At 35.4% G+C, this 13,587-nt stretch overlaps 2 protein-coding genes across 2 annotated transcripts in view; one reads left to right on the top strand and one right to left on the bottom strand.

Moving 5' to 3' along the window:
* The window catches only part of LOC106955917 (alpha-2,8-sialyltransferase 8F-like), a 20,768-nt gene extending 7,247 nt beyond the window's left edge, over positions 1-13,521 (bottom strand). The window contains exons 1-4 of the mRNA XM_015046366.1: positions 11,135-13,521; positions 9,908-9,982; positions 9,695-9,769; positions 9,437-9,581 (exon numbers count right to left, since the gene is read on the bottom strand). Of these exons, the coding sequence (XP_014901852.1) occupies positions 9,437-9,581; positions 9,695-9,769; positions 9,908-9,982; positions 11,135-11,277 (438 nt within the window). The 5' untranslated portion in view covers positions 11,278-13,521. The remainder of the gene's footprint in view (positions 1-9,436; positions 9,582-9,694; positions 9,770-9,907; positions 9,983-11,134) is intronic.
* fndc7b (fibronectin type III domain containing 7b) overlaps positions 2,842-13,587 on the top strand; it is a 64,694-nt gene continuing 53,948 nt past the window's right edge. The window contains exons 1-6 of the mRNA XM_015046365.1: positions 2,842-3,231; positions 3,315-3,336; positions 3,483-3,743; positions 3,903-4,163; positions 5,072-5,341; positions 6,543-6,806. Coding sequence (XP_014901851.1) covers positions 3,178-3,231; positions 3,315-3,336; positions 3,483-3,743; positions 3,903-4,163; positions 5,072-5,341; positions 6,543-6,806 — 1,132 coding nt within the window. The 5' untranslated portion in view covers positions 2,842-3,177. The remainder of the gene's footprint in view (positions 3,232-3,314; positions 3,337-3,482; positions 3,744-3,902; positions 4,164-5,071; positions 5,342-6,542; positions 6,807-13,587) is intronic.

Here is a 13,587-nt window from a genome sequence, read left to right as displayed (position 1 = left end):
ACATGCGCAGTGGTTTCCTCTGTGCGGGAGAAGATGTCTGTCTAATCGTCAGTAATATAATGGGCTCTTTGCACCTAAGGCGTTGACGTCACATCTCCAGGAGCTAATGCGACTCACTTGTTTCCGCTTTGAGTTACCATGACTGGTAGAAAAAACTAAGTCGTATTTCAAATGCAAAAAACGCAATACTATGAACGTTGTTGTCTTCCTAATATAATGAGCTTTGAAGTTTTCATTAATTTCCAAGCGATCCTGAATTAAGAAGATGGCTTGTAAATATCTGTCGATACCAGCTAACACCGCACAGCAAAGTTTGCAGCCTTCACTTCACTCCGGATCAGCCTAAAAATACCAGAGATAGGGATGATAAATAAAGGAGCCTCCCTGAGTTATTTCCATGGAATCACTTGTATTCAGCCTGAAAGAGTTTATGGGAACCAGAGAGCAGACCAGAGCCAGACAGCCGAGCAACTGATCCGCCTGCTGTAAACACCGTCCTATCTGAGCTCTTCACAAGAAACATGCAAAGGTAATAAAACTGAATAACACGGAGACATGAAGCAACACAGTCATATTTTTCTAAAAGCAGCAACTTTGAACCTGAACAGCTGAACCAGATCTCTGACACCAGAGCTGCGCTACTGTCAAGCTATGAGGCTTGTTGAGCTCCGTCAGGCTTCGGAAGTAAAAAGTCCGAACCGTAACCGAACCCCATTAGTCTGTGACACTAACGACAATAAACACACAGTATACTTGAAAATTAGGTAAAAACATTGTTCGTTAGAATGTTTAGATACTTAAATAGCACATTTTACAAGAACAATGTCCGAGAATATTGCCTACTAACGTTAATGTTAGCCACAAAGTTTAAGTAAAACTCACCTTTGTGTCAGTGAATGTATAACGAGGCGAACATCTTAAAACCTTTCTCCAGCTTACTTGATGGGGCTTCGGATCGATGTACAAACCTTGGCCAAGCCCTGCAAGCACCTAATGTAAAAGGCCATTTTTCAATAGATCGGAAACAATCGAGCCGCTTTTCCCCAAACGCGGAAGCTGAGGTGCAAAGAGTCCACTGTAGTCAGCCCATAGTTTTAGCAACAGCAGCAGAGGAAGTGAACGAAGCCGTTCAAGTTTTTTTTAATAACTTTATTTCAAACAAATAACATGAACATACATATGGACGTAAACTCAATGACAAATATTAAAATATAATAATAATAAAAACAAATAGTAAATAATAATTACAGACATTCAGGGTGTTGCTGTTAAAGTCTAGAGAAACAAAAGTTAAAGAAATATATATATTTGTATATATACACATTGGTAAAATAAAACTTTGTGAACTTTTTTCAGTTATAGTTTTCATAACAAAAAGTGTCAAAAATATATTCGAATACATATGAAGAAGGATATATTACAGCAACAATAAAAATAAAAAACAAAAACAACAACAACAACAACAACAACAAACAAAAAACAGAGGGATCGCTTATGAGACGAAGTTAAATTTTTGAAGAAGAGTTAAAGTTTTTACCAGTTTCTTATTATTAAAGTTAAGTTTTTCAACAGAGGCAATATACATTTTTAAGTCAGTTGAAAATTATTAAAAGAGGGGATTTTTTCACTCCATTGAAGCCGTTCAAGTCCGTGTTGGCCAGCGCTTCCAAATATCCGCTATTTTGTTCGGTTGGGCCCTTCTCTCTTCACAGTCGAGGAGTTGTTGTTTACAAAGCCGGCAACTTCCGGTTAGTTTCATATCGTCGAAATGACGCATAGCCACGGATAAACATTAGCGATTGGGTAAAATTTTCCCCCTATTCAATGCCGTATTCTTCGGTTAAACTGTAACATTTTGTTCCGATCCACCCGTCGAAAACAATTTCCGGACTCTTTCAAACAGGTGTTATTTTGCTGTAATGCCCATAGACATTAATATTGATGTCTATGGTAACGCCTGCAGTTCTCAGTGAAACTTTTCTGTAACGGCTGCAGGGTTTATTCTGCGCATGCCCGGGCGGTTAGCAACAAAAGCAATTGCGGATAGAATTGTTCTGTGTTGTGCTATTTATAAGCTGTTCAATTTACAATTCATGATAATGAATATTTGTGTTACATGAGCACTTTGTTCACGGTAGATGGAAGCAGGTTACTGTTTTGAAAAGCTATTCGAAGCTAGGTGGAAACAAAGGATCAAATGCGCATGCGCTCTACATTCTAAAAGCAAAGCGCCATCTAGTGGCTTGTCATGACAACTACAGCTGATCCAAGGTGTCGACGGTGCTTTCAAAAGGTGGATAATCCGAAAACACCGACAGTTTCCGGAGGAGTAAATTTCCGCCAAAAAAATCAGAAATTTTTAGATTAATCTCAGAAATTTTGTACAGAAAACTTGGACGTTTCTGAGTTTCAAAAGTTGAAAATTTTCGACTTTTGATTTCTGCTTTTAATCTGAACATTTCTAATATTTTTTTCTAGCACATTTTCAACTTTTGAAAATTTCTGAGATTAATCTTTAATTTTTTGAGTTTTTCCAGAAACTTTTGACTTTTCAAATTCAGACAAGTCCCAAATGTTGCAAATTTTCAACTTTGAAAGAGTTCTTTTGTAGAAAATTATTCTAAAAATGTCCATATTTTTTCAAGCAGTTTTTTTTTCTCCAACTTTTGGAGTGCAAAGTTAAGAAAAGATTTGCTTTTCTTGTTTAAAAAAAATAGAAATATCTTCTTTTTTAGAAAATTTCTGAGATTTATCTTAAAGTGTCTCATTTTTTCTAGCAACTTTTTGACTTTTCAAGTGTTTTCTAAACTAAAAATAGTGACAGGGTGATAATTCACACAAAATGTAACACTGTCAGATAATGAATAGAGAAAACAAAGTTGTAAAACAATACATAGATAGAAGCTTTTAGGAAAGATGGGGATCCATTATAAACAGCCCCTATCACAGGTTGTGCAAGCTGGTACATAAGTGTTAGCTAAACTTATCAAACAGCATCCATCCCTCCCTCTGCAGCTGTGACTGCCTCAGGCTGCAGGTTGGACCGCCTCTTCTCATCAGGTAAACATGATTGGTTCTCACCCGTCTTAAATCAAAGCTCAAAAGAATCCTGCACATCTTTTGTGTTTAGCTCCCTTATACATTAAAGAGATTTTAATCCCAGTCTCAGTGTGAAAGATGGGATTGCTGGGAGCCATAGGATTTTCTTTAGTTTTGGTTTCTCTCACACAGGTAAATCTATGTTTAATCTGAATGTATTGTAATTTATTGCTGGAATTTAAATCATATCACATACATTATTTTGCTGTTTACAGATACATCATTGTAGTGCAGGAGGTAAGAAAATTAAAAAACTAGTCTCACAATTTCAAGGCCAAAAGTAGAATTTAGAAAGATAAATATGTACAGGTAAAACTGTTGTTTTTCCTTTTATATGTGTTGTGGTTTATTAACTTTACTGCTTCATACTTCTGAATTTTCAGCTTGTAAAATTTTATCAGCAAAGTCAACAGCTGCCTCTTCCATTTTTGTAAAATGGGAGCGTTATCCAGGAGCAACAACCTATATGTTGGACACCAGAAGGAAAAACTCGACAGATACGGCGCCGATTGTCCTTGTATCAGGGGCGCAGGTGACTGAGAGGAACATCCAGGGTCTCAGTCCTGGAACTGAGTACAATGTGACTCTTAAAGTGATAAATTTTTTAAGTGTGAGCTGTGTGGCGTCAGCGTTGGCACTCACAGGTAAACCCAACAGGGAATATTTTTGTTTTTGCTTGATATCTCACATATTAAACAGATAAATAAAAAAATAGGCTTTTAGATGAGAAAGTTTTAATATTCTCTTTTAAATTAAACATTTCGGTGCATATAAAGCTTTTCTTTTCTCTGTTTTTCACTCAGTACCTGATACATCACAAATTTTAGACGGCTGGCCACAGTCAAGTACCTCCGTTACTGTAAAATGGACAACAGTGCCATCTGCGCAGCACTACATCCTGCAGGTGTTCTCCCAGGCTACAGAGAAAATGCTAAACTTCACCTACACCACCACCACAGCCACGGTGACAAACCTGCAGCCCACCACCAACTACGACTGCTACGTTTACACGGCTAACCAGGCAGGCTTGGGAAGCAGAAGCAATGTCAGGACCATCACAACGTGTGAGTTTCAAAAAATCTGACGAGAAACTTAATCTGTTTTACTCAAGACAAGTTGTTAGCTATTGAGTAAAGAGATCTTTATTTGCGTCCAAATTAGAAACAGGAAGAGAACAGGCAACAAAACCCTGATCATCATGGAGTTTATGTTTGTTTCTATGTATTTGTATTTGGTTTCTTTTTGAATTTAGTTTGGTTTCAGCGCTGGTGTGGTGCTTAAAGAGCTTTCTGCTTTGATTTGAAGTATTTTAATCTAACATTTAGATGGTGTTATCAAAAGTAGAACAACATTAAAATAGTCTCAAACTGAATAATCCTAATTAAGGATGTCCAGAGTAAGACTTCTTGTCTTTAATTCTGATCATAGTTATTTGTGATACCAAGTCCTACGTACATCTAATTCCTTAAATCTGTACTACATATGGTTATGCTTCAAAGTTTCAATAGTTTTAAAGAGCAGTGAAAAATAAAACAACTACATTTTGTTCATATTACATGCTCTACTACGGCGCAAAGATGGTGTCCAACTTGACCAAGTCACCAGTGAGGCTGGAGTATCCGTTTTCCTTCCCACCACTGTTATTCTTGTTCCAGTTGAAATTTGTTTGGTTCAACTCTGGAGTTATCAAAGTTACAAAAGCTGCTAAAATATTCTGAAAACACATAATCTAAAACCAGCATAACTTCATTATTTGTTTCTAACAATAAATCTGACTCAAATTTCACTCCACAGCAGATTCAGCAGCAGATTTACTTCCAGAAGTGGAGCTTTTACTGTGCTCCACTTGATTTTTAAAATATCATTTAAATGTCATGACTAGGACTCCTAAACTCTGATTACTAATATAAGTAAATATTGTATCCTAGTCTAATAATAAATGAGAATTTATGCGATCTGTTTTGTCTTTTAGTGGTGCAGCCTCCTGTTGGAGTATCAACAACACAAATCAGTGTGGAATCAGTGAGAGTTACGTGGACGCCGGTGGTAAACGTCCTGATGTACCAGGTCACCATCCGGAACCTCGATGAACCCACCATGAAGCCTTCTGTGTACAACGTCACAAACACCAACCTGGACATCAACGGCATCCGCCCATGCTCCAACTACCTGATATCCGTGTCCTCGTTCAACAAGTTCCTGGTGCTGAGCGAGCCCACAAACCACAACTTCAGCACCAACAGTGAGTTTCCAGAGCCAAAGCTGGATCAGTAACTGCTGGATAAAGATCTAGGTCAGCTATTCTCTCTCAGGCCAGCCTTTCAGACATGCAGAAGATGATCCTCAGGGTAAAAAGGATTCAGATTCTCCAGCATCTTATCTTGTTGTTGAGGGTGTCATAAAAAATTCCCTGAGAGAAATGAATCCAGAGGCTATTTTTTTAATCTTTTCAAATAAAAGAGGGTCAAATTTGAGCCCGTGGTTATCTAATCAGTAATTCTGACTTGATCTGAACTTTTCAGGCTGCAACAATACAAGATGTTGCCAAGTTGTTTGTCTAGTTTCTATTGCAAATATATTAGCACATTAAAAATAAGACAAAACTATCTTACAAGAAACATTTAAACACAATATAGGAGCTGTTTTAAGTCAGTAATTCCTTAATACTGATGAAAACGTTCTGCTGGCAGAATATTTCACTTACAACAAGTAAAATAGTCTGTCGATGGAACTAGGATTTTTTCCATCAATATTAAGGAATTATTTACTTAAAAAGGCTCTGATATCTTACTGAAAGGTTGGACCTTACATATTTATTTGCACTAGAAACTAAACAGAAATTAAGATTTTTTGTTTTTGCAGCTCAAAAGTGCATTTTTCCCAGCAGCCTGATGACCAAAAGCCTCTCAAATATACAGAAAATATGGATTGATTTAAAGTTACAAGGAAGAAAAACATGTTATCATTCCCCATAGTAATAATTTATTGTTGTAATGGTGAGAAGCTTTAACACTGCAAAACACAAAATTTGACTAAGTTTTTTTTGGTCCAGTTTCTATTGCAAATATCTTAATACTTTGAAATAAGACAAAACTAACTTACAGGTAGGTTTTCAGTAGGAGCTTGTTTTAGTTCAGTAATTCCTTAATTTTGATGAAAAAATCCTGGTTCCATCGACAGACTATTTACTTGTTATAAGTGAAATAATCTGCCAGTGGAACTAGTCCTTTTATAAAATCAATATTAAGGTATTATTTACCAGAAACAAGCTCCTATTTCTTGCAGAAAAGTTACTTGTAATTTGGTTTTGTCTTATTTCAAGAGTACTGAGAAACTGGACCAAAAATACTTGGTAAAAATTTTACACTTTCATAGTGTAGGAGGTTTTCTCATGTGAAAAACACACAAAATAAATCAAATTTCTTATATTCAACCTTTCACAGAGTTGGCACCAGTGTCATCTGTATCAGTGGATTACTCCTGCAGCACAACCTCTGCCAAAGCATCTTGGTCGTCCGTCTTTGGAGCCACTTCCTACATCGCCACAGCAGTGGATGAAAACGGATCAGAGATGCAATGTATGAGCCAGAGCACCAGCTGCACCATCGTCGGACTGACATGTGGCCAGCAGTACGAGGTGCACGTCATACCAGTATCAAACAACTGCAAGAACCGGGTCAACGCCACTTCAGCTTCGTTTCAGACTGGTGAGCCACAAAACAGCAAAGAAAAACACAAAGTAAACCATAAACATGCATTTGTTTTATATAAACACCTTATTCTACTGGTATTCGGCTAGTATAACATGCCCCCAACATGCTACACTGCAAAACCACCAAATAAAACCCCCCAAATATTTTTGGTCTAATTTCTAGTACAAATATATTGGTACATTTGGATTAACATTAACATTTCAGGAAGATATAAAAGCTTGTTTCATTAATATTGATGAAAAAGTATCAATTCCACTGGGAGATTATTTTACTTACAATATGTAAGGAATGTCTTAAATGGAATAATCTGCCACTGATACCACTTTTAGAATTATTGATTTATTTACTTAAAACAAGCTCCTATATCTTATTCAAAAGTTGCGTGTAAGTTAGTTTTGTTTATTTCAAGTGTACTAACATATTTTCACTCAAAACTAGACTAAAATACTTGGTAAGATTTTGTGTTTTTGCAGTGTAACCATTCCAATTGTACTCCAAAGCTGGAAGAAAATCACATTTTCTCCCCTAAAGTTTGAATTCTAACATGGAAAGTCTATTGGTGTTTACCTCAAAGTCCAATATGGCTGCCATGTGTAAGAGAGGTGGTACAAACGGATCATTCTTGACTGATTATTGGCTTATATTTTACTTATAGTAATATTGTTTTTGTTCATCAACCACAACAGTTACCAAATTTCACAGACTTGGAAGAGAATTTCAAATTATTCTGTGGTTCATGTTCTGACTTCTGAGGGAAAAGGTAACTCTGAAAAATAATGGGCAGATAATCTGGAAACAAACAGCATTAGCATCTAGCCAATCCCTCGGACAATGTTACAAAACAGAAGAAATATTGGCTTTTTTACAATTTTTTCTTCTGAGTATTTCATTATCCATTAATTGTTACATCTGTTTGGCATTAATGCAACCTCAAATGTAGTCCTCATATGTAGTTATTTTAGCTACTAATGCAGTTCCTCCTGTCTTTTTATTGACAGAAACATTTTAATTTCCAGACTGCTATGCTAGCTCGAGGAGCAAGCTAGCATAGCAAGCATCTCAAGCTAGCACAGCCAAGATGAGCATGGCAAATAACCTTTATTTTAACCTGTATTTTATCAGAATGATTGACAAAATTGATCAGATTGTATTATTTATATATATATATATATATATATATATATATATATATATATATATATATATATATATATATATATATACACAAAAAAAAAAAAAACAAAAATTATANGGTTCGGTGAATGCGCATATGAAACTGGGGGGTTCGGTACCTCAAAAAAGGTTAAGAACCACTGCCTTATAGCAAGACAGACATTCCAGGCTAAAGCGGTTCTCATCAATCAAGGCAACATTTTCTGAGATGTTGACATTATGTCACAAAAAACAAGAGAATAGGATTGTTGGACATGACTTATGCTTGTTTGAACTGAATAGAACACTATACCAACACTATTCACGTCACTTGGGATATTCAATTTTTTCAAAATCAGAAAATAATGACTGCTTTAGAAAACCGACAAGCTCTATGGAAACTGCAAAAACAGCAGGTGCTCAGATGCAAGTGTGGAATCCTAGAAAAGGCTTACCTTAAGAAAAGGAAAGGATTACTTTTTCTAACTAAACCTTTTCTAGGCACGTCTAGAAAAGGCTTAGAAAAAGTAATCTCTTTCTTCTAGGCAAACAAAATGTTTGTTGACATTGCGTGTTTAACCAACAAAAACTTTTAGAGCAAACATTTTACTATGGATAATAAGTGGCTAACATAGCTACAAATGTCTACGCCTTCTTCTTTTTGTCCCCACCTCACATTGCAGACAGGTTTGAGTTTTTCTTTTGGTCTCATTTTTTTTTACAATAAAGAAACCCTTATAGTCTATTGAACTAGAATAAGAGTCTAGTCTATTGAACTAGACCCTTATAAATACAAATAACTCAGTCATTGATCTACTGGCCACTGGAACTGTATCAGTATTTTTAAGTGAAAGATAAAGATAAATTCTCAACATTAATCTTTACCTTCCATATTAACTGCTGTTTTCACCACCAAAATATCTCACAAAATAATTGTTTCTAGACTTAGTTTTGTTTCTTATTGTCTTTGTGTTATTAGGCTATGAGAATTCTTATAAAAAATATTATTTTGTCATTGTCTAAATATTCTTAAAAAAAACTTAGAGGGGGATTATATGATTGGATCATCTTGTATTACTGGTGAGAAATAGACCTGACGTAAATATTTGTTTTTAACAGCTTTGTCCCTGCCATCTTGTTTGTGATTTTTATTAGCTTGTTGAATGCTGGGAACTTGTCAGGAATAGTTTGTTGAAGGACTATGACTGTGTGCTTTTTGCTCTTTAAACTATTGAACTAGACCCTTGTCAAAGTCCTATTGTTGATAACGGTCAAAGATGGGACTTTGACAAGACTTTGTTATCTATCTAGATGGCACACCAACAATGTGCCAATAAATTTGTGTTAAACCATTATCTCTCCCATGTCACCAAAGAAGGTAGAGATGGGTCTGTTATCTCTAAAGGAAGAACATTAAAGAACAACGAAAGAACCATGTTCAAGAGATGTTGTGTTGTAAGAAAACAACTTACTTTTGGAAATAAGTCGTAAATCTGTTGGGTCACATTCATAATCCTCTTCCTCTCACCGTCATAAACAAGCCTGGATCCCACTGGAGTGTTCGTCTGGGTTATGACGGCTTCATCAAAACCGTTGACGTTCACCCTGAGGTCCAACCTGTGAAATCACAAAAAAAGCCTGGTTAAACATTTTCTTTTGGGGTATATTTACTACAGCCAAGTTCTTTCATTTACAATGACATGATGGGGCGATAAAGAAAAAGTCCTTACCTGAATTTTTCATAGTTGAAGTCTTGTTTTGTCCAGGTTTCAGAGTATATCTCTAATGCCTGCTTAATTTTCTCTCTGGAAAACAAAGACACATCCAACAAGAAATGTTGAATGTAAACTGTTATTTTCCGTAGTGATAACATATCTTGATTCGATTCTGACATGAACAAAGAGACTGCTAAAGTAAATAGCTGCAGATGTTTCTTTTCTCACCCGCAGTTTTTACAAGAAGCAATGGTGTCAGGTGCGCTTCTCATCTTATGCTGGTTTTGGTTATTTTCCCCATTGCTGTGATGCCCAAAAAGAGAAAAAGCAGAAAAAATATTAGTAAAATGACAAACACACACACACATTTCATTTTTCTGAAATTCTGTGATAAAATAGCCTAATTACTTTTATTAGCACATTTCACTGAATAAAGCATTACAAAATTACATAAATGTCTTTATGCAACACACCTATGTTTAAAACATTTTTTATCCCTTTTGCTGTAAGTAGAGGCCAAAGGGAATGTAGCTGAGCTTGACAGTTCTTGTAAAACAGGTATGATTAGGAACATTTTACTTGTAGAAGGATTAGATGCTTATCCTTCAACCAGAACGCTGCTGATTCAGAATATTGATATGTTGGTTTTAAACAAGAGCTGAGTATGTCCAACGGTTCTGTATCCTTTTGTTTTATACTACAGTTTTCACAATGTCAATGGAAAGAAAGGTTGAGATTAAATTGCACCCGTTTGAAACTCCCTGCATCTGGCTGTTCAATCCGAGAGGCCGCTACATTATTATTTATATTTGTAGTTACTGTACTATTCTGTCCATTATATAACAGACAATTTACCCACATATTCTCAACAACCTTGAAGTGAAATGCATCGTTAAATAACTGGACATTTTAATTACTTTCAAAACTGATGTATTTTTCAAAACACATATTTCAGCACTTTAACTTTTATTGGAGCAATATTTCGCTCGGATCAGTACTTTGACTCAAGTAATGAAACTGATCACTTTTTCCGCCACAGCCTATTTGTAAACAATTTAGATGGCATTAGTCAAGTAGTTCAGAAATTATTTTCTGTCAAAATGTTATATTTTAGGTAACTGCCACAAAAATTGTCATTTTCATCACTCTGAAAGTTACAGAAGCATTATTACAGTGATAATAAAAAAAGTTGCTGGGTTTTTTTTTTCTGAAAATGTTCCTGAAGTATATTTGTTTTTTCTCTTCAATGAACAACTACTAATCAGAGGAGAAGAAACTGAATTTCTAATCACGGAAATAAAAAATTTTATTTGTGTGGATACGGTTAAAGAACCTCAGCATTTTACTTTTTAATTACCTCTTGCAAAACCAAAGGTCAATGCCAATAAACCAACACTTCTCTTTTTGTTATAGAAAAATGTGTTTTTGTCTTCTAAAATTTTAAAAGTTGCTTACCTGATGTCCTGTAAGTACCACACCAGAGTCAACACACTTCCAAAGAAGACGACTGAAATGAAAATCCTTCCCCTCATCCTTTTTTTTTCCTTCCTGCTAACTTTTTCAGATAGTCCCCTCACCTTCCGTCTGCTTTTCTGCATCGGAGAACTTTGAAGCTTTTCCTGTGCGCAGTGTCACACCTCAGATGCAACTCCCCCTCCTGCCAGAAAACCTGTTGAATGCAAATAAGCACACAGGCTTCATTCCAGTTTAATGTTTAACTATTGCCATTGCTTAATCTGTGGTGTACATTTTACGTATAGTTAATGTTACATTAAAAAAAAATTGTGAGCCATGAGAAGACCAAATTATTTAAAAATGAAACGATTAGATGAAATAAAGAATTTTCTTTTCTTTTATTTCATTGCAGTGTTTCCTGAATATCTGGTTTGCCTCGGTGAGCGCCTCTCTTCCCGGCAGTATTTGGAAGTCATTTTAGGTTTTTCTTTTTTTCTTTTGGCAACTTATTTGGGTAAGTGAGTCATTCTTTAAAGCTTTTGACAAAATTAATTTTTTAATAAATTCAGACATATGTCATTCCATGATATTGGAGAAATTGCATTGTGTTAACTGCATTCAAATGAATAAGATGAGCATCGGCTGAGCTTAAAAATACCCATGTAAAAATACACACCCAAAATACATTCAGTGTACACGTCACACTGATTCTTAAACGTCCCTGTTAAAAATAAACCTGTAAAATTCAACTGAAATCTGTGATGGAGGGGAAAGTTTGAGACATAATGCTACCACTTTAACAACTAATAATTTCAGTATAGATTTAAAAACAGATCTTGATGCTGCCACCAGCATATTTTAGTGTTCCTTACAATAATGGGCTTCGCCGTTGAAATAGATCTGTGTAATTTTGATGCTTATCTAAACACAAAGTGTGACTGCAAACATTTTAGACTAGTTTTATAAATACGAAGAAACTTTATGATCAGAAACAAGGACCATTTTTTTAACTTAACATTTAAATCTTAAATTTCTACATTCTGAGTCTCTTCATGTCAAACCACCCCTCTGAGAAGCAAATAGCGCCATCTACTGGTGTAAATTAAAAATAACTGGCATTCTTACAGTTTGTTGCACTTTTTGCATAATTTAAAGCTTCTCTCTGAATTTTGCCCTGAGATTCTGAGTTCATAGTGATCATAACTTATTCAAATTAATTATTAAATCTCCATTTTTTTCAATGCTCTTTGCTGTCAAAAATTAGATATATGCTTTTTTCCCCATTTATGGATAATAGTTCTCACAAGAGGTCAGGCACTTATAGAAATATTATTATTGCATTTGTGGAAACTGCAACTGTTTAAAAGTGTCCTATCATTTAAACAGGTTAGGGTAGGTCTATGCACTACACAAAACATGATAACTGCATTTACTTTATTATTATGTTTTGGTATAATGTCATTCTTAGATGATGAGATTTCAGTCTGGACAGTCTGAATATTTTGAGCTCCTTTCAGAATGAGCTGTTTTAAGACCTCTTGTCACTTTAAATTTCATAGTAAATGAAACACTAACCAATACTTTGATGCTGGCATTTGGCAAAAAGTAATGTTTCAATTGTTGACTGTGCATTCCATGACTTTGTAGTTTTGTGTTTTTATGACATAAAGCCCTTTGAACTGCCTTATTGCTGAAATTCTCTATACTAATAAATGTGATTGACTGATTAATTGATAAATCCATATAAGCTGCTGCTGCTGGCCACGTCTCCCAACTCAAAGTTCACACTCAAGTGAAAATGCATGCAAACAAGTGCTCAATTATACAACTGTACATCTTTGAAAAGCATTACTAGAGACTTATGTACAACCAACAAGAATACATCAAGTGGTTAATGAATGGTAAGTCAACAACAAAACCCTTGTCTTTTCCAAGTGTTTTGGAAAAGACAAAACAGCCCATATAGAGGTAAAACCATTTGATCAAGCATGCAAGAGGTCTGTTCGGGTTGCTAGGTAACAGGCTGGGCAGTGGTTACTAGGTAGCTGACGTTCCTGCTGATTTACTTTACATTATGGAGGTTCTTATGTTTCAAACACCAAAAAACATTAACTTATTGCCACAAATCACAAATTTTTCATAATACATTCCCTTTGAAGGCACAAACCTGAATAGACACTGACAGGGTTTTTTGTCACCATTATAGAATCTACGTATATAAAAATTATCCAAAGGTTTCCAGTCTTCAAGAAAGTAAACCGTGTCTTGGCAATGGAACTTCACACAAATTACAGAAAGCTTATGTTTCCACTGGGGGTGTCATTAAAATCTTTCATTCAAAAGAAGATTACGTGTCTTGATTGATGGATCGTTTTTCCTCCAAGGCTAATAATTATCTGGTTCACAGTCCCCCAAGTGTAGTTGTAACACACCTTGGGTGTGCAGTTTCAGCA

This window comes from Poecilia latipinna, unplaced genomic scaffold, assembly GCF_001443285.1.
Source record: "Poecilia latipinna isolate Pla-1442-1.1 unplaced genomic scaffold, P_latipinna-1.0 Scaffold776, whole genome shotgun sequence".
Classification (NCBI taxonomy): domain Eukaryota; kingdom Metazoa; phylum Chordata; class Actinopteri; order Cyprinodontiformes; family Poeciliidae; genus Poecilia; species Poecilia latipinna.
Note: the sequence above shows the minus strand (reverse complement) of the source record. Positions and strands in the feature narration are given on the sequence as shown.